General features: G+C 46.0%; 2 protein-coding genes across 2 annotated transcripts in view; one reads left to right on the forward strand and one right to left on the reverse strand.

Annotated features, from left to right (window-relative positions):
- Synj2 (synaptojanin 2) overlaps positions 1–3,800 on the forward strand; it is a 61,040-nt gene extending 57,240 nt beyond the window's left edge. The window contains 2 exon segments of the mRNA XM_028764380.1: positions 1,094–1,812; positions 1,814–3,800. Of these exon segments, the coding sequence (XP_028620213.1) occupies positions 1,094–1,812; positions 1,814–1,841 (747 nt within the window). The 3' untranslated portion in view covers positions 1,842–3,800.
- Positions 3,801–7,249: 3,449 nt separating this feature from the next.
- Positions 7,250–22,512, reverse strand: part of Serac1 (serine active site containing 1) — a 37,424-nt gene continuing 22,161 nt past the window's right edge. Inside the window, exons 11-17 of the mRNA XM_028764381.1 lie at positions 21,695–21,845; positions 16,494–16,635; positions 15,514–15,608; positions 14,221–14,318; positions 13,068–13,250; positions 10,105–10,248; positions 7,250–8,499 (exon numbers count right to left, since the gene is read on the reverse strand). Coding sequence (XP_028620214.1) covers positions 8,363–8,499; positions 10,105–10,248; positions 13,068–13,250; positions 14,221–14,318; positions 15,514–15,608; positions 16,494–16,635; positions 21,695–21,845 — 950 coding nt within the window. The 3' untranslated portion in view covers positions 7,250–8,362. The remainder of the gene's footprint in view (positions 8,500–10,104; positions 10,249–13,067; positions 13,251–14,220; positions 14,319–15,513; positions 15,609–16,493; positions 16,636–21,694; positions 21,846–22,512) is intronic.

Below are 22,512 nucleotides of genomic sequence, written 5' to 3' on the forward strand. Positions count from 1 at the left end.
CACGCACGCACGCACGCACGCACGCACGCACGCACGCACGCACGCACACAGGAAAGCTAATTCCTGCAGGCCCGACAGCTTCTTTCCACCACTTTTCTTGCAGATTGTTTTCTGTTCTAGCTCACAAGCCTCTCAGCCTTGCTTACTTCTGCAAAGACATGAGTTTGTAAGGACAGTAGCTGCCCAGAGACTAACACCCGTAGATGCTTCTGGATCTTCCGTGTGATCTCAGTTCTGGGAGCGGGCCACTTGGTAATCCCTGCCTGGGCGCCGTAGCGTGACTATTGCTTTTCTAGCTTGCCCAACATGAAAGTGGCTCTGGCATGTGCCCGTTATTGAGTCTGCTCTGTCTTCTGAGTTGCGCTTCTGTCCTGCATTGCTGCCTGTCCACTTTTCATGCTTTGTTGCAAAATGGACTTTCCCCTCTCTGTTGCCTGTGCATGGGCTCTGCCTTTTCAGGAACAGAGCTGAGTTCTGTCTTTGGTTGCTGCACAGGGATTTTGGTTTAAGGCCAGTGGAGAAGGGTCATATTTTCTGTTTGTCTTCTTTCTTAAGAACCAAAGGAAGGACTGTACAGACCTGGTCCAGTCCCCTGTGCTTAACTACCAGGCCCATCTGTACCAAAGCCTTACTTGTAGTTTAAAAGCAGAGCTATAGAAGTGGAGTCTCTCCTTCCTTCTGTATTGAAATATGGAAGATTCAAGGAGAAAGTAGAGTCCTTCCAAATACAACATGTTCCCTTCCCAGTGTGGTACAGTGCATGCTGGGGCTGGGACTTCATAATGAGTGTTGCAGAAAAGTCTCCCTGAGTGAGGAACGAGCATAGCCCCGTTTTGTCAGACAACCATGATGAGTTCATGAATCACCCATGCTGGCTCTGGTTTTAAAACTTGCCAGTCGCTCAGTGCCGTACTGGATCATGGGCTTGTCCTGCGCTTCCTCTTTGCTGCTCACAGTCCTGGCTCCCACACAGTCTCTAATCTCAGACTGAGTGCCTCAGCCTCATCTGTCTCGATTCCCTACTGAGTGTTGTCTGGGTGCCCGCTTCTAACATGTGGGCTTCTCATTTACACTGTACCTTGCCTCTCCTCAGCCCATGTTACCAGAAGAACAGTTTGAGCAGCAGCCTGTCCACTTTACAATGGCTTCCCAGGAAATGAACCTTGAGACCCTTCCTCCAATAACAGCCCCTCCCATCCCACCTATTCCCAAACCAAGAACATTTCAGTCTGGGAAAGGTGTTGAGAGGCCAAGCAGTGGCAAGTCAGAACCAGATGAAGCTCCTCCGGTGAACAGTGCTGTGGAGTTATCACCTCCAGAGGCCCCAGAGGCCCCATCTCTGGCTCCCAAGGTGCCACCGAGGAGGAAGAAGTCTGCACCAGCAGCCTTCCACTTGCAGGTCCTGCAGAGCAACAGCCAACTCCTCCAGGGCCTCACACGGTCCAGCAGTTCTCCGTCCCCATTGATGCCTGACGCCCACTCGCTCTGTCCTCAAGTGGCACTTGGCACTTCATCTGCCACAAGCTCCGAGACTGATGGCCCCAGAGTGACGGAGCCTGAGGCAGTCTCTTTTCATGGCGATTATCCAGATCCCTTCTGGAGCCTTCTCCACCACCCTAAGCTGTTGAATAACAGCTGGCTGTCCAAGAGCTCTGAGCCTTTAGACTTGGGGTCCAGGAACCCTGAGAGGACACACACAGAGCCAGCACAGGTCATTGCATCAGTGGCTGAGAGGGGGCTTCCACCAGACCATGGTGGAAAAGACTTCAGTCACTGGATGGCAGCCAGTAACAAAGACAAGAGGACAACATTAGGCGTTTGACCCACAGACAAAGACATGACCTGTTGGCTCTGAAGATACTCTCATTTCAAATGTTCACCTTCCTCATGTGAGCATTGCCTGACCTGGTCAAAAGGGATGTCGATTTAAAGGCGCGCTGAAACCCTTTGCTTATCTGTCACTGTGTAGTATATGGAAACTGTCTCTCATTCAGTACAGTTATCCAGCCACCCAAATGTTCCGTTCAAGATCTGTGCATTTTAAGCTTGCTCTCAGGGGACTGGGAAATGTGCTGTTAGATTCAGGATATGGATTTTAAAGGCAAGATATCTAGATTCCCAAGACGCTCTTACCCACGGAATTTTAAATGGTTCAATTTCTGTGTGTGTGCCATTTGCTTGTTGGATTTGTGTTTTTACAGATTTAGGATAAGTTCATAAAAGATGACATTTTTAAAAGCAGCTGGGACCATTAAGAGCTGTTGTGACCCACTTGAAACCACATTAAGAAAAAAAAAATCAGAGCTGAAAACAGCGAATAGGTCAATGGCATGCCTGGACCGTACATTCCTGTGAGTCCTTTTTATGGAATTGCCCTTCATAGCTGCAGGTTCTGCTTCTTCAGGCTCGGCAGAAAGACCTCATCTGTACCGAGCATGTGTGTTTTCTGTGATTCTCTACTACAGCATAGCAGGTGTAAGTCATTTGGAGACAACCGAACATGTACAAGAGGATGTGTAGGAACTATTCAAACACTGTGCTGTCGAGGACTTGAGCATCCAAGGATTTGGGTACCTCGGGGGGTCCTGGAATCGATCTCCCATAGATACTCAGGTGACTACCCCTTTGTAATTAGCTTTAATTATGTTGAAGTCCTATGAGAGCTGGTGGCAATACTGTCTTGGTTGTGATGTGCGCACCGTGAGCTTACCCTCCACTCAGATATGGACCAGCCGACTCCTGCATGCCCTGTACACAGCCAAGGTCTTGAGCCATGGTGTGCTGCTTAAACTTACGTTCACCCTGTGGATGAAACTTCCCTCCTACTGTCCATGTCCCATAAAGACACAAAACGTGAAAACTCATACTGGCCCGTCCTGGCCGATCTTCATTTGTGTAGTGTATGACAGCTCCAGGAAGGAGTGTGCACAGCTCCCCATGAGGTCCTATCTCCAAGACGGCAAGTCCGGGCTTGCTCTCTGATGTCTCTTGGCCTGTTTGTTGTTTCTTGTATTCACACATTTCTAATACTTCTCACCGCTTCAATTTTATATTTAAAAACATTGTGATGTCCAGAATCTATTTGAAGCATATATCACATTTTTTGTGTATAAAAAGCTCATTAGCTGAAGAAGACTGAGTTAGGAGGGTCACGAGGTCAAGACCAGCCTGGGCGACAGAGCAAGATTCTATTTTTAGAAGGAAAGAAATTCATTAGCAAATCTTGTTATGCCAGCTTCATATTTAGGAGTCTTTCACATCATAGGCCCATCCGCAATGTCCTGTGTTGCTCCGTAAGGCCAATCCTGCAGACAATGTTAATGGCTGGAGTAGGCGTGGCCCTTGAATGCTAATGGCTGGGGTAGCTGTGGCCAGTTTGCCTAGGATATGCCACTCACTCTTCATTACCCACCAGACTGTTGGGATCTCAGAAAATATTTTACTGTCACATTCAAGATATTTTGCAAATTATTTAAATCTGGCACTTAAGAACAAAACTCTATGTAGCTACGTTCATCTGAAAATTGATCAGAGAAAAAGAAGCTGCTGACCCACAGAGAAAAGTAAAATAATATGCATATTTGGCAGTTACAAAACTTGGTGTGGGGACTGGAGAGGACTCAGCTAAGAGCACTGGCTGCTCTTCTAGAGGACCCAGGTTTGGTCCAGATAGTAGCTCACAATCATCTGTAACGCCAATCTCATGAGACCCAATGTTTTCTTCTGGCCTCTGAGAGCCCTGTATGCACAAGGTGCAGAGACATACATGCAGGCAAGTAAATAAAATGAATGAACAATAACCTATCAATAAACTAAATAAAGGAAAAATTAAAGATGGTGTGTGGATGAGCATGCTTCCTGTGGTTCTTAAGATCATGTGGTCCATCTTGTGTTCTTCAAATAAAACCATATAGCACGGATCCGAGGAGAAAACGAGGTGGGCTGTCTGGAGATGTGAAAGAACTGGCTTTGGTATTTCTTCCCGCAAATGCAGTCAGGAACAGAAAGATCTTTTAAACTTCGAGCCCTTTTGCTGTGTATACCTTCTTTTCCTGCCACAGAGGAGGTGAATTTGACAGCAGATAAATGTCAGAGAGGCAGCAGAGGGGCCAGCTCTTCAAGACTGCTTGCATTGTGAGAACTCCAGCTTGTAGTTTTCTTTGTTCTACATAGTAATCAAGCCAGGAACCCCACTAAGACCAGGGCTCATCAGAAGGGCAGCTGCCCGAGAATTTGAAATCGAAGAACCACACCGAGAACCTATACCCAGGACTATGAGTCAAAAGAAGTCCAGAGTTAAGAACTGATCACGCCAGATGGTAGCATATATCTTTAATCTAGTGCCCAGGAGTCAGATGAAGGGGGTTCTACGTGAGTTCAAGACCACCCTGGCTTACATTGTTCCAGGACAGCCAGAGCTATATAGTGAGACCCAGTCTCAAGACAGAGTGGGGGTGCTAAGTCAGGGTGGGGAACAGGACAACAGTTGGAATAAATAGCCTTATTTTTAAACCAGTGTTTAACTGGAGGGCGTTTTAAGCCAGTAGCAGTTGGTTGAATGACTTCAGCAGTGAGCAACCAACCCGTGAAAGGCTCCATTTTTGCATTGAGTTTGTTTCAGCTTTTGGTCTGCCTTAGTTAATGTGACTGCATGTTACCACTGCTTTGAAACACGGTGCAGTTAAACACAGTATTTCAGGGACAGTGCTGACAAGTTCAGTCTCGCTGACCCTAGTATAGACTCTCTGATTTCCTAGAAGGTAACTGAAATTAGGAACTGTCAAGAAATGTCTGCAAAGGTTTAAAGTTCCTGAAGTTTGAGAGTTTTTGAGTTAAAAAGTCTACCTGATTTGTGTACCGGAAGTCATGTTAAAGCATTGGCTTTCGGATGCTCATATCATTGGAAAGGAAAACTGAAAATCATACCCAAAGACTAGTGACCATCAAAGCCTGCAGTGTGTCTTGACTGGTAATTTGTTCCAATGTTGCATGCATTATTAGATGTTTTCTTCTTCTTTAAAATTGAGCTGCTTCTCAGATCTGAAGAGAATCTTTGGACTCTTTCTTTGGCCAGCCTTCCTCTACATCAAATGCAACAGCTAGTTCTTACTGTATGATTTTTTTGGTTCTCTTTCTCTCTCAACAACTGGGACTCGGTTGAAAAGCAAGAGAATAAAGTTAAGAATTTATGGCTTGAGGGCCCAAGAGGTGACTGAGCAGCCGGAGATGCTTGTTGTCAAGTCTGAAGACCTGAGTTTGATCCCCAAGACTCACATGGTGGGAGGAAGAACTAACTCCCGAATGTTGTCCTCTGACCTGTGCACCCACACACAGAGCAACTAGATGTAAATAGAGAAGAAAAAACCCTTAGAATTGATCACGGGAGAGCTGCTATCATGGACCACTGACAGAACACACACAGGAACCATGCCTGGCTGTGTGTGAGACTTAGGTGAGGCCAGTCTGTCTGCCAGAGCCTTACAGCAGACTGGGGAACGGAGGAACTCTGAGGGTGCTTTATAGACATTTCTTCATGGAAACAGCTGGGACTATGTGCTCTTCAAATTCTGCCCATGTTTATCCTAGGTTAATTATTTCACAGAATATAGTTCCTAATATTGTGTTTCTCAGGAGTAAGAATATACTGTTGATCTCAAAATGGTAAACAGTAAAATTTCTCTGTGTGACTTGGACCTGGCCAAGAAAGGAATGAGCAGACTGCGGGATCTTTGTCCCAAGCTGGCAGGCGATGGTCTCCCACGCCGTACAATGCAAACTGAGCTTGACTGGACTGGGCTCAGTGGCATCTGAGTGAGAGGAGTGTCTACAGGGGAAATCAAAGTTAAGAAATACAGGTTCGTACTTACTACCCACTCCCCAGGGAGCTCCCCCAGATGTCCTACCCTAGGATGGCTACAACCGATGACCACATGCTGACACACCATCACCTCTGCTGGTCCTGGCTTCACACCCAGCTTCGCTCTGTGTGCTGCACATTCTAAGGTAGAAGGACACACCATCTATGTTGCAGTATCAGAATCGTTTCTCTGCCTTAAAAAGACCTTGAACCTTGCTCCCTCGAATTTCCCAACTCGAATTCCTGGCAACTCTGCCCTTGCTGTCTCTGGTTTTGCCCCCTTGTCAAACGTCAGAGTTGCAGCCATATTGGCTTTTCTTTAACCCTGTGACAGCACTGTAAGGGCCCTGTCTTCACCAAAATATTTTTAGTTGTAGACTGTTTTACTCCCAATGTGTCCATAAGTTATCACTAACATTATTCTAGGAATCTATGTGCGTTTATGGTAAAATACCAGATTATGTTCCGCACCATTATATCACATACTAATTTGTATGAACTCAGGCCAAGCCTACTGTTAGACTTCACCAACACTTGCGTTCCTGCAGCCTGACCATCTCTGTCCATTACGCTGACACTGGTTTCAAGGGCAGCTTAGCTGAGAATGCGGTTTCTTCCTTGTTACTGTGTCTAAGGTGAGGAGGGTTACTTGCCTGTGAGGGGTCTGCTTGCATTGTAAAGTGGGCACTTCCATCCTTAGCCTTCATTTCGTCCAACAGGCAGGCCTGTCACTAAAGACACGTGGGCCCGCTCATGCTGCCAGTGCCCGCCCATTGGCCTTGCAGTGAAGAGCTTCCTTCCAGTTGGTATCTTTTTATTGTCCTTCTGCAGCTGCTGTGCGTCTGTGCACACTACGCCGTGTCTGTGCCGGAGAGATGTGCATCTATGCGCAGTTTTTAATGCGCTGCTGTTCTGTAGTCATCTCGTTGTGTTCATTTGTTCAGGATGATACCTCCTTTACGCGTACCTCTTCTGCCAGTGCTGTATTTGTTCCGTCTTGCCCTATCTATCCACCTCGGTCTTGTGTATGGTAAGCCTCATCTATGCCTTTGTGATAAGTGGAGAGCAGCCTTTCCATCATATAAACAGAGCAGAGATGCCGCTGTCTTGTCAGAAAAACAGCAACACTGATTTAGTAAGACACCCCACAGCACTTTCAGATTGCAGCTTTAAAGCAGAACCGTAGTCATGTTCACCTCAGTGACAGATACCTGGGCAGCAGAGTTAAAGGGGAAAAGATGTCTGCTGCTCATGGTTTCAGTCAGTGGTCACTGATCCCATGGCGTAAGATAGGGAATCATGGGAAAATGGGGAGATGGGCAAAACTGCTCACTGTGTGGCAGGGAGGGAGCAGAGAGGCAGGAAAGACCAATACAAGAAAGAACCATTATACTAAGAGCAACACGGTAGAGCTACCAACTTTATGAACGTTCATTTGGCAAATGCACAGAGATGGAAAGTGTTAGTGTTTACTGGGGTTTGAGTTGGAGGAGGAGGAACCGCCTGCTGCTGAGCGAGCTTCTTTGGGGATAATACAATAGTCTGAAATTGGACAGTGGTGATAGCTGGTAACTTTAAATATACCAAAAATCAGTAAGCTGTATTCCTCCAAGGTATAAGTGTGGAGCTGGTGACAACGTACTTGGCAGAGTACTTGGTTAGCATGCACAAGGTTTTGGGTTTGCTCCCTAGCACCACATACATGTGCATACATACATGCACACACAACACACACACACACACACACACACACAATGAATTTCATGTTAATAATGCTATTACTCAGACACACAAAAAAAGGTCGTCAGCATGAGCTTCTATGCTCCCATACTGGAAGTCCCTCTGAAAGGAAAGCTGTACTTTATGTAGCCAATGATCTGAGAGTCTTGATACTAAGAGGTTAGTATACCTGATCGCTTCAAATACGTTTGTTCATAACCTGATCCTTACCTTATCCGGAGCATATTACTGAATAACTAATTAAAATATCCTAGAAAGAATACTTAAAAACAAATGTTCTCAGTATGACAAAACCAGAAGCATACAAGGCTGGTCCGCGCATACAAGCAGGTGTGCAGGGACCACTGAAAAAGTGTCAAATGTGTAACTGACATAGTGACAGTTAAAAACTGGCAGTAAAACACCACAGCACATGGTACCAGGTCAAACACAGCCTCTAAGTTCTAGCTTGTTCTCCCCAGATTTCATTCTCATGGTTCGCTAAGTCAGGACGCTTGGGTGAACAGGGACAGTCTGACAGTCTTGGGTGGGCTACAGCAGCTCTGCTCTACCCCAAAGCTTGGCACAAAGGAGTCTCAATTTAACCCTTCCTCTGTGGCCTCCAGGTCTACTCAGGCATCTCCCAGTGCTTGCGTGAAGAGCTGCGCTCTGCTGTCTGCAGCACACGTGCAGTGGGTACACAGGACTGCATCGAGCTTAACAAGAGATGGAGAATGACACGTTTCTTGCACTGTATTCATACAAAAAAATGGAAGAACATAGCTGTCAGTTTTCAAGGTCTCTGGCTAAAGTTTCGCAGATGAACTGTAGAGTACGCTGGTACAAAAATGCATCCTTTGTCTTCGGCTTGCAAATGTTCAAGTGGTTGACGTCCACAGGAATTAGATCCCCAATGCCTAAATCTGAAGAAAGCAGAAGTGTCAATAAAGCAAAGGGAAGCCATGCTCGCCCGAGCAGAACTCATCCTGTGTGAAAATGGATGCCCAGTAAGTAAGTCTCAGTTTGTGCTTTTCCTAAAATCTCATGCATGTTCTAAGCAGAGCCTGCACACTGGCATTATACAGACTTCTCTGTACCTGTAGGCTACGAGAAATCATATTCTATGAATAGGGTGCTGCACATGGGAACCATTCGAGACCCAAATTACAGGTGTGTGCAGGGGGATGTGGAGGGGTGTGTGGAGGGGTGTCTGTGGAGGGTGTGTGTGGCGGGTGGGTGTGGAGGGGGTAGGTGTGGTTGCAAGATTCAGTACTTTAGTAATCAACTGCTTGAGGAATAAGAAAGGTTATCTGATCTCAGTCTGAAGTCTACCTGGATGCAGGAAGAAGAGATGGCAGCGAGCCCACCACTGAGTGGAGGACGAGGGAATAGGGAAAGAGGGCAGTCAGGATTACTATGGCAAAGCTATGACGCTGCAAGGAGCCGGTCAGGAGACTGCTCTGCTGTTGCTTTAAATCCCTAAGGTTTTTTTTTTTTTTTTTCTGACATCTGACAGCCATTCTTTGCACTCTTTAAGTAGCTTCTTTGCAACCCCTCAGCCAAGGGCCCGGGCCTTTGCTTCTTGAGGATCTGTGGGGTACTGTCCGTCTATGTGGTGTATGAAGAAGTAAGACAAGGCTCACTGTCTACACTCAGGAGCATCACTAAGACAAGCATACTGTCCCTGGCCACTAACTTTTTCTATTGGCTATGAGCCACCAGGACAGGCCCTACGCTAGCCTCAGGAAGGAGTTCCAGGAGAGGATAATCAGGCGGAGGATATGGTTAGTCAGGGGAGGCAGCTCACACAGTGAGATGTATGGGAGGTTCCCACGCAGCAGCATCACCTTAAGAAACTTGGCTGTAGGCTCTATGCTATAGCCCCTCTTTACTTTAGGAGAAGCCAAAAACTCGTATTTTTAACACTAGTTTTTTTCTCTTTAATATTTCCTGCTTAAATCTTACCCATCCACCTTCTATTTACCAAGTCGTACAAACGTGTATATCCTACAAGTTTTATCAGTGGGTTTAAGATTTCTATGCAGTTATCAATGTTCATGGCCCTTTATTCTGGCTTATGGTTAAGATTTCTATGCAGTTATCAATGTTAATGCCCCTTTATTCTGGCTTATGGTTAAGATTTCTATGCAGTTATCAATGTTAATGCCCCTTTATTCTGGCTTACGGTTAAGATTTCTATGCAGTTATCAATCTTCATGGCCCTTTATTCTGGCTTATGGAAGTGCTTGGCATTCTCCTTAATGCAAGCGCTACTGTTGGTGCCTTGGAGCTAGAAAACTAACCACTGTCATCTAACTGTTAACTAGAGACGAGAGGCTGATGCCAAGGCTGTGTGCTTGCAGAGGATTTGAATCTGTTGCTAAAGAGTGTTATAAACTTAGATTCTGGATTATCATTCAACTTTCTCCTAAAATCCCTAAGACACTGGCTATAAAAACTGACATCTATTACATGCTGGGTCCCCTCAACTAGGCATGCAGTGGCCACCGTGTCTCAAGCACGAGTACCTGCTGACTCCACGGGCACTATGTGCAGTTTAAGCATGCTGCCGATGAAGGTCGGTTGTGTTTCTACAAAGTTCAGCACCTGGAAGCTTTTGTCTTTCGCAAACTCCAGAAAGTCATCCTGTAGCATCTTCAGTGCAGGAGAGTCTGAAAATCAGAGAATGAGACAGGCTCTGTTCACTCCTTCAGATAAAAGGTGTTCATACTTAACTCAGAGAGGAAATTAAGATTTGGATTCACAAGGGGCTCAGGTAGGAGAGCTGGCTAGGCAGATGAAGTCTTTGCCTCACAAACCTGAGGTGATGGCTATTCTTGGGTGTCTACTTGACTACATCTGGAATTAACTAAAAACCCAAACCGCTAGGCACTCCTGTGAGAGATTTTTAGTTAACTGGATAATTTAAGGTAGGAAGACACATCTTATATCCAGATCACTTAAGGACCCACCTTTAATCTGGGCTGCACCACCTAGTGGTATCCTAAAGGTCAAGGAGGGACAAAGTGTTTGCTCTTTGCCCGTTTGCCCTCACTCTTGTTCCATTGGCATTAGAGCCTTGGGTTGTGTGTGTGTGTTTATTCTGACATGCTGAAGACCAGCTAAGACATCCAGACTTGCTGACTGAACAACTAATGCATTCGTGAAGACCACAGCCTGTAAGCCTTTCTATCATCAGTTCTGTTCCTCTAGAGAAAGAATCCTAACACACATAAAGACCTGTTTGGATCCCTAGAACCTGTGTGGAAAGCCAGCTGTGGATACACAACTGTAATATTAGCTGGGGGTAGGGGGAGTACAGGAGAGAACAGGAAGAAAACTGACATCGCAAGTCTGATTCATACTATTCTGGGGCAAACAGGAAACCTGCAGAGCACTCTAGTATCTTCAGAATGAGTTGAGAGGACAACAGACCACAACACAAGAAGACACGACAGAACAACCACCACCATAGCCAAGATGGCTGACAAGAGGTCTCCTGTGAGCAACTTGGCCACAAGGAAGCACCTGAGACCTGGAAAGGGGTCATCTGGGCCCCACAGCTCTACATACTGGTAACCATCACTCTTGTTAACATCCCAAGTTATCCTATGAGATCTAGGAAGATCTCTTGGGTTCTACAACTCAAGCCTATGTTTAGCAGACCCCAGCATTCCTATGCTCAATCCTCAGGACCTTCATAAAAGTAGAAGGGACGAATACAACGCTTAATGTGTCACCAAAGGGACACATTACCAAGGGAAGCATAACACCATGAAGGAAAAGATTAATTTTCCAGAAACAGAGTTGAAGGACATCTATGAAATGACCACGAAGGAATTGGACAGTGAGCCTAAGAGAATGGTGAAATGTAAGAGAACCTCAGCCAGAGAGACAGATCAGGAGGTGAGAGCGCATGCTCTGACAGAGAACCTGAATTTGGTTCCCGGCAGCCACAGCCCAACTCCAGTGGATCCAATGCCTCCAACTTCTGAGGGCCCTTGTGTGTGAGGAACATGTGCATACATGTGCTTACACACAACACAAAAACAATTCACAACATGAATGAGAGACTGACCAGTGGCAGATTAAAAAGAGAACCGATGAGAACTTGAAACTTAACATTACAGAAGAGTGTTTCTGTAACAGATTAGAATGAGAGAAAGAGTGCAAGCTTGATGATAGTTTTCACTTTGAACTCAGTCAAGGAAAGAAAGGAGGGAGGGAAGGAAAAGGGAAGAAAAAAAGATTTATACTGTGGAAACTCTAGAAGCTGACGAAATGTGAAAGTCAATTAAATAACAGCCAAACTTCCAAACAGGCAGAGATACAGACATCCACGTACAAATGCTCAGGACCCCAGAGACATGCAGTGAATAAACTTTACCAGAGCAAAATGTTAAAAACCTGTCAAACAGCAAGGAAAGGATGGAATGACACATGCAGGATGCTAATGAAGAAACTGCCAGCCAAGGATAGGGGATCCAGCAAAATTATCTTCAAAAATGACTCACCGGCACCACACCAGAGCAGAGGACAAGCCAGCCGTCATCAAAGCTCACAAAGGAACACACATGTTCACAAGAAGAACCAACCGAGACTCCCAAAGCCACCAAACCATACAAACGTGAGGCAGAAAGGAACACAGATGACAAAATGGCATTTACACTACACACTTACTAACCCTACAGATGAATGAATTATATTCTCCACCCAAAAGAACATAAGAAAAGAAGGGACTCGTGCAGGGACAGCTGTGTTCTTATCAGACAAGTCATATTTTAAGTCGGAAACAGTAAAGAGGCACGGCTGTATACAGGTAGGATCAGTTCAGCAAGAACATGCGCTAAGCTTAGATATGCATGCATCTAACACAGAACCACCCAATCATGTAAAACAGATCTAAATGCAGAGACAGATGAACACACAGTAATAGCTGGTGGAGACATCTAGACTCTAATTTCCACTATGCTAAGATCATCCAGAGAGAACAAGCTGAAACACTCGATACACAGGGGCAGGGCCTAACATGGATTCTTAAACCTCTTGATCTGTCCAAAGCAGCAGAGAAACACATTCTTCTGTGCACAAAGAGTTAAGAAGATGTTGGGCTATAAAACAAAACACAGTACTTTATAAGTAACATGCTGGCTCAAAAATTCATGTATATTTTGATAGTTGATGATTTTTCCAAATTCATGGAAAAAGGCAGTTTACTACTACTACCTTGGGAGAAAAACCATAATTTGTCTTGGTTTAAGTAGTTGAGATAACTTAACAGTCACAGCTATACTAGAGAAGACAACTACCTAGGAGCAAAAGAGAGATGGAAGAAAAGTCAAGCAAACCCAAAAGCTGTCCATGGATAATCTAAAGAAAACCATATACAAGTTAAACAACATGAGAGTATATTTAAGGAAGAAATGGTGGGTTTTTCCTTCTTTCCATGTATTTAATGTTCTACAACTTCAATTTCCTTCACAAATGTTACCCTTGCTGAGTTCTTTGACTTCCAGAGAGGGAAAGAGAAGATATCGAATATTAACGGAGTATTCAGCCAAACGTGATCCATGGTGAGGGACACTGTAAAAAATTATTCCTCTGGTATTGTTTATAACAGCGCTCAGTTCTGGCTTCTTAGAGGCTTCCAACAGCATCTTCTTGACAAGAAGACCTAGCCACAGAGGAAAAAGAGAAGAGAGGGTGAGCTGCTTCCTGCTATCACTCCTCAAAAAGAGCAAGCAAACAAGACAGCAATGCTGTAAAATGTAAGTAACTTCCTCTAGTGTAAGAAAACTGTCTTTACAATAAGGAGACTATTTTGGATGTGTCACTGTGAGTCTACAAGCAGTTAAGAGACCTCAGACTGCATACCCTCCTGTCACATATCTCACTGCCTCTGTGAGGTAGGTTGGTCACTGCCACTCACATCCAGAGTCACAGGGCCCACCAAGGAAAGTCAGCTTCTATAGGAAAGGCCCCCGAAGAGCACCCAAGCATGTTCTCTAACCAGGTAATACAAAGACCCAGGGATGGCAATGGTGGGTTCCGAGAAGCACAACAGCTACATCCAGCTTTTTCAGCAAAGGACCGCGGCTCAGGCTCAGCCTAAGTCACGTTAATCAAACAGCCCCGCCTGGGCTGGGCAAAGGCTTTAAGAGAGGCATACAGAGAGAGCTGAGAGCTAGTTTGGGGGAGCATAGGAGAAATAAGGCATGCAGCTGGAGCCGGGCACCAAGTACAGCAGCCAAGCACAGCAAACCTGTGGACACTCTTCAGCAGCACGGGCAGTGCCCAAGTCGGCAGTGTGAAGAGGCATGGACGGGAAGGCAGGGAAGCCCCGAGGACTGTGGCAATGCTGGCTTCCTGAGCATAGTGATAAGTATCCCACAGTGTAGTCTGACTCAAAATGACACATGAAACCACCAAGTCATCAATCTAAGCCCTCCCACGCAGTCTGTTATTAGCTGTCTCCTTCTAGGAAAACAAACAACATGGGCACAGAGTAGTAATTCTAAAACACTTAGCTAAAATGTTAACTTGGTGTGAAGAGACTAGTGAGACAGACAGACAGAACTTTCAGCTGGCTGAAACCTTGACAACCACCTCATAATGGCTGTCTATGAAGATAAACCTGTCCTCACCTCCCATGCTGTGTGAAATCCAAATCATTGGCCTATCCCCAACACCAGCAGCTCTCAGCTTGTTGAGAAGTTCGTTGCTTCTGAATGCAATGGACTTTCTGAACAAAACAAAAATACCAAGCATGATGGGAAGTGTCCATCCCCAAATCTCATGACAGGAGGGGTCCATCCCTCAAACCTCGCTGCCTACCTTAACATTTACTGTTCAATGCTGTCTGCTCCCACTCTGAAGAGTAGGCTATGCCTATCTTCTTCTCTATCATAAACTTGCTCACACTAACATAGCTGGGACTACCTAAGCCCACCACAGCCGCTCACACAAAACAAGCATTATTTAAATTAAATGGATCTGGCCATTTGTACAGGTCAAACATGGGTCTTAACCCAGCTGCCCTGGGCAGTCAGGTATGGGGTCCCAGTTCGTCACAGCCTGACACTACAGATGCCCCAGAGACTTGGCTGAGTTTCCTCCTACTTGTGTTTATGCTACAGACACTAAGCTCCCATTCATCGGGTTTATGTATAAATACGTAATGGTTATCAGAGAGTTCAAAATAAGTGATTTCAGGCCAAAACGGAAGTCAGCTTCCTCGCTGAGCAGTCTGTTCGTCTCACACTGTTTATCTGCAATCCGTTTTTTGAGAGCAAAAAAGCCTGGTGCTCCTCTGGGAAACAGTAGGTGAGCTGGGCGCCAACGTGGCCTTTGTTGTCACCTGGACCCGTGGGACCTGCTCATCAGGCACCATGTTATGTCACCAACTAGATCAGCTCTCTGTGAGCTAAGCTTCCTAGCATTCACTGACACTGCACAGAGAGCTACAGGTGGGACCAGGCTACTAGCTAGGTCCTGGAAACCAGGAAGGAATTGCTCCTTAGGACATAAAAGGGACGCAAGTCAAAACTGCTCGGCATCTCTTTCCCGGAGCTTCCCCAGCCAGCAGGACTGTGAATCCACAAACAACCTGACTCCCAGCAGAAGTGAAGGCCTTGCTAGAGCTCGGTGCTCCTTTACGATTACAGCGTAATGTGTCAGGAGCTCAACACGTATTCCAATACCTGTTACTTAATTTCTACTATTTATTATGTACTAAAGCTAATGCCTTCCAGAGGAGGGTGACGGCGGGGGCAGACTGGAGCATCCCCTCACATGCACAAGACCCGGGCTTGATCCACAGGCCTTAGAAAACAAACCCTATCTGTGATAGAAACAATAAAGTCCTCCTACGGCAGAGGATGCATTTGAGGCCCGATCCTCCTTCCTCCCAGGCTAGTGCTCCCTCCCTCTCACATTACCTCTCCATAGGGCACGTTGCCCTCCAGTCGCTGAGGCTCGTGTCGTACTCCACAGATATGATGCGAAGTGCAGGACAGTCCTTGGCTAGCCATGTCTAAGTAAAACGAAAAGCCCGTGAGAAAAGCTTGCAAGCAGAAGCATGCATTTCCCCATCAGGCTACTTCCTGGTAATTGCTGTCTGGAGCCAAGGCCTCCTGCAACAGACACTACAAAGACACTGGAATATACATGGGAAGTGAGGATAAAAACAAGCATTTTATCTCTTCATATCTGGTCACTAAATGCCATCAATATTTATAATTAAGGTGTGAGGACACTGTCAGTTTTAATCTGCAATTGCCGAAATCAAGACATCTTGGCGGCTTTCAGCAATTTGGAGAAAGCTATTATCTCAGAACAGACTATATTTTCTGCTGGATAACTGAGACATGAGAGTTAGAAACGAATCATAGCTACAGTTTGTCTCTGGGAACTGAGCGCTGACGTTTCTAGGATTTGTCATCCCAGGAGAGAAGAGCAAGCTGTTCTGAAGTAAAAGGGGGCAAAGCTCTGGAAACTGTTCACATACAGAAGCACTGTCCTGCACGAACTAGAATAAATCTCACCCGACGAACTCATCCAAGAGTTGAGCCCGGAGGAAATAATGTCAAAGAAATGCAAAGGAGAACTACATCAATCAAGTTTTTCTATTTTCATAATTATTAAGGTCATACAATTGGCTGTTACAAGTACATTCTGGCTGTATTATTAAAGTATGTATCAACAAAGTGAGTGATTACCCTACTTTTTAACTCCTGGAGTATTATCCCAGAATCACAGAATATATGCAAGCCCTGCTGATGACGTAAATGCAAGTCTCCAAGAGGAGGAAGCAGTACGGGGTGAGGAAGCCCCAGGGGCTCGGGACTGGGAAGCAGCCGTGGTGCACGCAGCAGCGAGTGCCAGCATGTGGGTGGCAGCCACAGGTGCTGCTCCTTACCTTGGGCCAGCATGTAGTGTACCTGTCTTCATCCACCACAGCATTTTCAGTCAGAGCCCGCTGGCTGTCATGCTGGCGCCAGGTTTTAAATGCTGCTCCCATAAGGCCATGAATAAAAAGGACATCGGCTTTAATGGGCTGACTAAGAAGGGAGAGAGTTTTAAAAAGAAGCAGAATAAATGCATTACTACTGTGGCAAGCTACGCGGCATTCTCTCTGGAAGGTTTTGGCAGGCTCACGTGACATAAAGGAGACTTAATTAGGGCAAACTTTATCAACACAGGGTTGCTGAGGGATCCGGGAACTGTGACAGAGACAGCACATTTACTGCTCCTTAGTGAAGAGAGACACAGTTAAGCAAACCAACCACAGGGACTGTAATGAACTCCGTGATTCAGCATGTGAGTGTCACCTCTACGTGACTATCCTCCAAGGAAGTCTATGCAGACATTCCACACACCAGCTGGTCTTTAAGAAGTTAGACACCAACATGCTAATATAAAGGCAAAGTCACCAGACAGGAAAAATATCAGGGGGCATCCACAGGACATGCAGTGGCCTCATGGGGAAACCCAAGACAACACACCCCATTCAAGGGTAGGAAGGAAACTTACTTGGCTTAGCCAAAAAGACACACATATGGGTGGCTCACCCAGGACCTCACCTTCCTCCCAGTTTTGTAATGCCGGGACACACCTGAGTCATGAGGCAGAGGTGAGGAGGGGCCACTCCCAGAAGCAGCCCATAAATCTGATCCAATCTCAAATCCCACCAGCTAGCATAGAGGATTACAATGCTCAGGGAAGAGAAAAGACACTAAAGTGGGAAACGGAAATTCAAGGAAAGAGAAAATGTTTTTAGACAAACTATCATTTTGTACTCTAGCTGGCTTAATGTTCAGTGATGACATTCATTTGAATGGTAAGAAATGGGGACCGTTTGACATTGCTAATTTTGTAGGTGGTCGTGCATGTGCCCTAAAAGTCCTAGGCAGGAGCAAAAGTCCTAAGTGAAATTTAAACTCAATAAGCTCAGGACAAAACTGCCAATTAATTATTATTAATAAGCTGATGAATGTTTAGAAAACTACCATTTTTAAAACATATTAAAAATAAACAAGAAAATTTTAGAGGTGGTATCAATGTCATAGATGAGTCTAAAGAATGTCACTTTTCTTGTCCTTCCTCCTCCTCTTCCTCCTCCTCTTCCTCCTCCTCCTCCGACCTTGCCTTTCCTCCTCCTCCTCCTCTCCCTCCTCCTCCTCCTCTTCTTCCTCTTCCTCCTCCGACCTTGCCTTTCCTCCTCCTCCTCCTCTTCCTCCTCCGACCTTGCCTTTCCTCCTCCTCCTCTCCCTCCTCCTCCTCTTCCTCCTCCTCCTCTTCCTCCGACCTTGCCTTTCCTCCTCCTCCTCTTCCTCCTCCTCCTCTTCCTCCTCCTCCTCTTCCTCCGACCTTGCCTTTCCTCCTCCTCCTCTTCCTCCTCCTCCTCTTCCTCCTCCTCCGACCTTGCCTTTCCTCCTCCTCTTCCTCCTCCCCCTCCTCCTCCTCCCTCCCTCTCCAGTGACCCCATGTGGAATATAGGGTTAGACAAAGGAGATGGATCAGTCACTGCCTTACTCCCTAGATAAACGCTGGACAGATGACTGAGCTGTGAGGCTCAAGGCCCTCTGGGGATTTTCAAAATTACTGATCACCCACTGACCTACAAAGCAGGGTGTTCTGACTTGATATTTCCGTGAGCAAGGGAGTCTCTCTCCTTGGGCTGAAAGCTCTCACAGTGGGCAGAGACATCAACCCACGCTGTGGATGGAGCGTCACTGCTGGCCACTGTGTCTTCTCCTGGCTCCTCTTACGTCTCAGAGAGACAGCATTCCTAACTCATCTGTATGGGGTGCCCTCTGGTTTACTGTAACTGTGTCCTTACTGTCCCTCAGTCTGCATTCATGACGCTGACTGGATGTGGCTCCATTTGTGTCTGTGGGTTCTTACTAAGAGTCAATAAGGAGATTTCTGTCTTGTACTCTAATTGTGGGTTTAGGAATTTGAACTGTTTCTCCTACTAAGCTCAAGAAGGCTGCCATCTCAAGATCATCCTCCTTAAAGCGCAGATAAATATTAGAGTTAATCATTAAACTGAAATGAAACAAAGAAATTACAAAAGATACACTTTAAATCTAGGTAATATAAAATTTATTTAAGAAAATAGCAAGAATAAAAGATTTTAGAGTTTAACAAAGCTAAAAGGTGATTCTAATTTAATTCATTTTGTTAAAAATTTTGATTCTGGCTTCTTTTTAAACTCACTAATTTGCTTTATGTTTTAGCATAAAGGTTATATTATCTTGGTTTATCAATGTACATATTTCTGTGTGCTATTGAAATATATTCTTTTGTATGTAAATGTGATAAAGCACCCCCCTCCCCGAAAGGTTTTCAGTTGAAATTAGCTCAGAACTGATGACATAACATTAGTCACATGTGATCGAGTTTTAGGACAAAAGCTTGAGCACCTCACAGCAGGCTCCGCTGCCCTCCATGTGCCAAAGGGACAGAAAGCTCCCTGGATGTGGCATTGGGAAGGACTAATAAAGGAGCCCAGGAGCCCAGTAGCCCAAAGCCCACGGTGTGAGGATAGGGTGTGACAGGCATGAGCTTTAAAGGTAGGGAAGGACCAGGACAACAGACACGTAGTACACGGCACTGAACCACCTTGGTTGAAGTGTGGGCTCCATCACTATCTGGGTGTGGGCACTATGAGGCAGACTGGTCTAAGAGCTTCCTGCTTGAGGGACACAGGTTATTGGGAGGTAGTTACACTACAGGGTATAGCACCACCTTCAGGGATGACTGTCCTCACCTGGGTGGCCCAGAGGGCTCTGCTGTCCTGAGAGTGCAAGGTGACTGGAAGCTTAGGACATAACTACCCTGTGCCTTCAGCTCTGAGGAGTGTAAAGGGGATGGGGTCAGTGGGGTGGGCTCTCCATGAACATTAACAAGCACAGACTCAGGCAGGAGCATGGCCTAGAGTAAGGACAGAGTGGATCCAAATGGAAAGCTGATGGGTTTTTAGCAAAGGCTACAGCACCCCTGCTAGTAGGACTTAAACTGCTCACTAATTTACTATTTAATTAGATAATATATTTCTTTCTTGTTGTTTTGTTTTTCCAGACAGGATTTCTCTGTGTAGCCCTGGATGCCCTGGAACTCACCAGGCCTTGAACACCAAGATCCAACTGCCTGCCGGGCGGTGGTGGCGCACGCCTTTAATCTCAGCACTTGGGAGGCAGAGGCAGGCGGATTTCTGAGTCCGAGGTCAGCCTGGTCTACAGAGTGAGTTCCAGGACAGCCAGGGCTACACAGAGAAACCCTGTCTCGAAAAACCAAAAAAAAAAAAAAAAAAAGATCCATCAGCCTTTGCCTCCTGAGCCTGGCTAAGAAGATATTTTTCTAAACTCAAAAGTTTTGTATAGAAATATAAAGTAGAAAGGAGATATCAAGTATAAACCATTAAAATGGTTTTGGGTTAAAATGAGGCTGAAAGCAAGGGAAATTCTTTGCCCCGAGAATCAGCATGGTAAGATAAGGTTCTGTCCTAACGGGTTTACAAAGTAGAAAAGAAAGCGGATGCCCCGCAGGTGGCAGTGTGACCTAAGGCGCAGCAGGTAAAGGTTAAACAGCACGCGTGTGCATGTGTGCATGCACAAACACACGAGAGTCCTGTGGGTACGAACTAAAAGGAATGAAATTTCCCACTTACAAAAGCAGGAAGGCTGCCGAGGGAGCACAGCTTCTGTTTGATTTCTTAGCCAATGGACATCTCAAAACCTCAGGATCCGACTGGTTTCTCTGTTGTGCTAAACTAAATAGGAACCGAGACTCCCACTGTACACCACTAGGGCGCTGTCCCTGCTCTACTCGTCTCCTCTCTCTTGTGCAGGCTTTTAAAAACAAATGAGGTGGGTTTTTTTTGTTTTTGTTTTACAGAAATGTTTTCAAGGTGTAAAGAAAAAAAAATTGATTTTATTCAAATGCTTCCAAATAGGTCCCAACATTTCCATCAGCCAAAAGCTAAAATGTCACCAGGTGACAGTGACACCTACTCTGTGAATTTGCCCCTGCTTTGCTGTCTCCCACCTACCTGAGGCTCCCACCAGAATATCAGGTCAATGTATTTCCTCCTGACTTTCTTCTTGTTTTGTGACTCTAAGAGGCTGACTTTGGAACACATCATCCCAGGCTGCCTGAAGCCCGCCTGAGACAGTTGCTCACCCAGCTCAGAATACACTCTTCCTCCTGCTGGAGCAAGAGCTGGAATGGTACTGGTCACTGTAACATTTTATTTGCCATTAGACTGAACCAATGAATCCATTTTTCTTTTTGCAGAGGCCTTTTAAAAGGGAATCTTCTGCAAGGGGACCCTGATCCTGACGGCAGCTAGACAGCGACTATCAGTGCCCTGAGTCTGTGAATCTGTCAGGTTTTCCCATGATGTGGGTGATTTCTCACCCTGCCTCCCCAGCACAAAGCCCTGGCCCTGCTCCCAAGACCCTACTTCCTTCTCATTCTGCTTCACAATCCCAACTGAAGAGTGGAATGGAGCTCCCTGAGAAAGGAGTGTCTGGGGCAGGCACCCCAAGCTGATGGTCATGGGAGCAGAGCTCTGACAGCTCTTAATGCCCCCCAAATATGGGGTCAGAGGGAGGGGCCTGCCACTGGCTCCCCTGATGCACCACTTCCTAAGGTCAGACTGAAGGAGCTGGTGGAGATGGAGGAGGCCACTGCTACCTCTAATTTCCTGCAAAGACAGATGTGTGTCTGACACAGGACTTAGGGAAGGGCTGTGAGAGGAAGGTCCACACAAACCCGACACTCCGTCATCTTGGCCCAGAGCTTCGTGAGGAACACGGGAGGGCCTGGAGAGCCCCAGGGACAGACCACCTGAGGGGCCTCCTGCACCCCTGGCATTTCTTAAGTCAATCTAGGGGTATACAGTATTTCTTAGGCCCTGACTCCAAGTCTCTCCTCACAGGAATCAGGGAAAGTAGAAAAGGGCTGGCCAGCCTGCAGCTAGCACGGCTTGGTCTTGGATCACCTTTCTGGAGGTTCCCCCTCTCCTTCGTTTGCGTTTGCGTATGAGATCACTTCCCAGTTTCAAAACAAAACATACCAAACAATGGTCATTTAAGTCCTCCCGATGCTCACCTTGTCCGACACTGGGGGTGGAGTACATACACTCCATCCTGGTATTTCTCCCCCACAGTTTCTCGGTCCAAGTTAGCCAGGATTCTGGCAGCGTGGGAAGCCTCCATAATGTGGCATGATTTCAAGGCTTCTGCCATGAGAGAGACCCATCCTGAGGAAAGAACAGATATCCTGAAGACTGATGCAAACTAGTCTCTGCTGTACAGAGATGCTTCAAGGTCTGTGCTGGGCGGGGAACCAGACACTCCAGCTCAATTCTGTCCTAAGAACCTCTGAGTCCCACAGCACAAAGCTGTGATATTCCAGCCAGAGCTCCCTGAGAGGTCACTAAGTAGGGAGTGTGCAAGCGGCTTCTTCCCACACAGAAAATAAGCACACAGCAATTACTATGGGTAAGTTCAAAAGAGGACAATGCTGTGATGGACTGCTTTAAGGAGGACTCTAACAATCGGTGGGATGATATGAGGATGGCAGTTCATCAACAACTCTGACTGCAAGTAAGAAAACTACTTCTTACATTTCTTATTATCACACCTAGAATTCAGACAGGAAGCATACTATTCTTTTAATTTTTAAAAATTATTTTAAAAAGAAACAGAGGACGTGTGGATAACAGTATGACTCCAGCATATGTATAAAAGTACACATATGCATACAAGAACACTGGGAGATCTGAAAAGATTCAGGACACCAAACTCATCAGTGTCATTACCTCTCAGGAGACAGGTGAGTGAGGGCGCTCTACAAAAGGTAGGTTCAATTGTTCTGTGTCTGTTTTAGTATGTTCAAGGGCCTACGTGTGTATCATACACTGTTTT

Source organism: Grammomys surdaster, unplaced genomic scaffold (genome assembly GCF_004785775.1).
Source record: "Grammomys surdaster isolate TR1022 unplaced genomic scaffold, NIH_TR_1.0 143, whole genome shotgun sequence".
Taxonomy (NCBI): Eukaryota; Metazoa; Chordata; class Mammalia; order Rodentia; family Muridae; genus Grammomys; species Grammomys surdaster.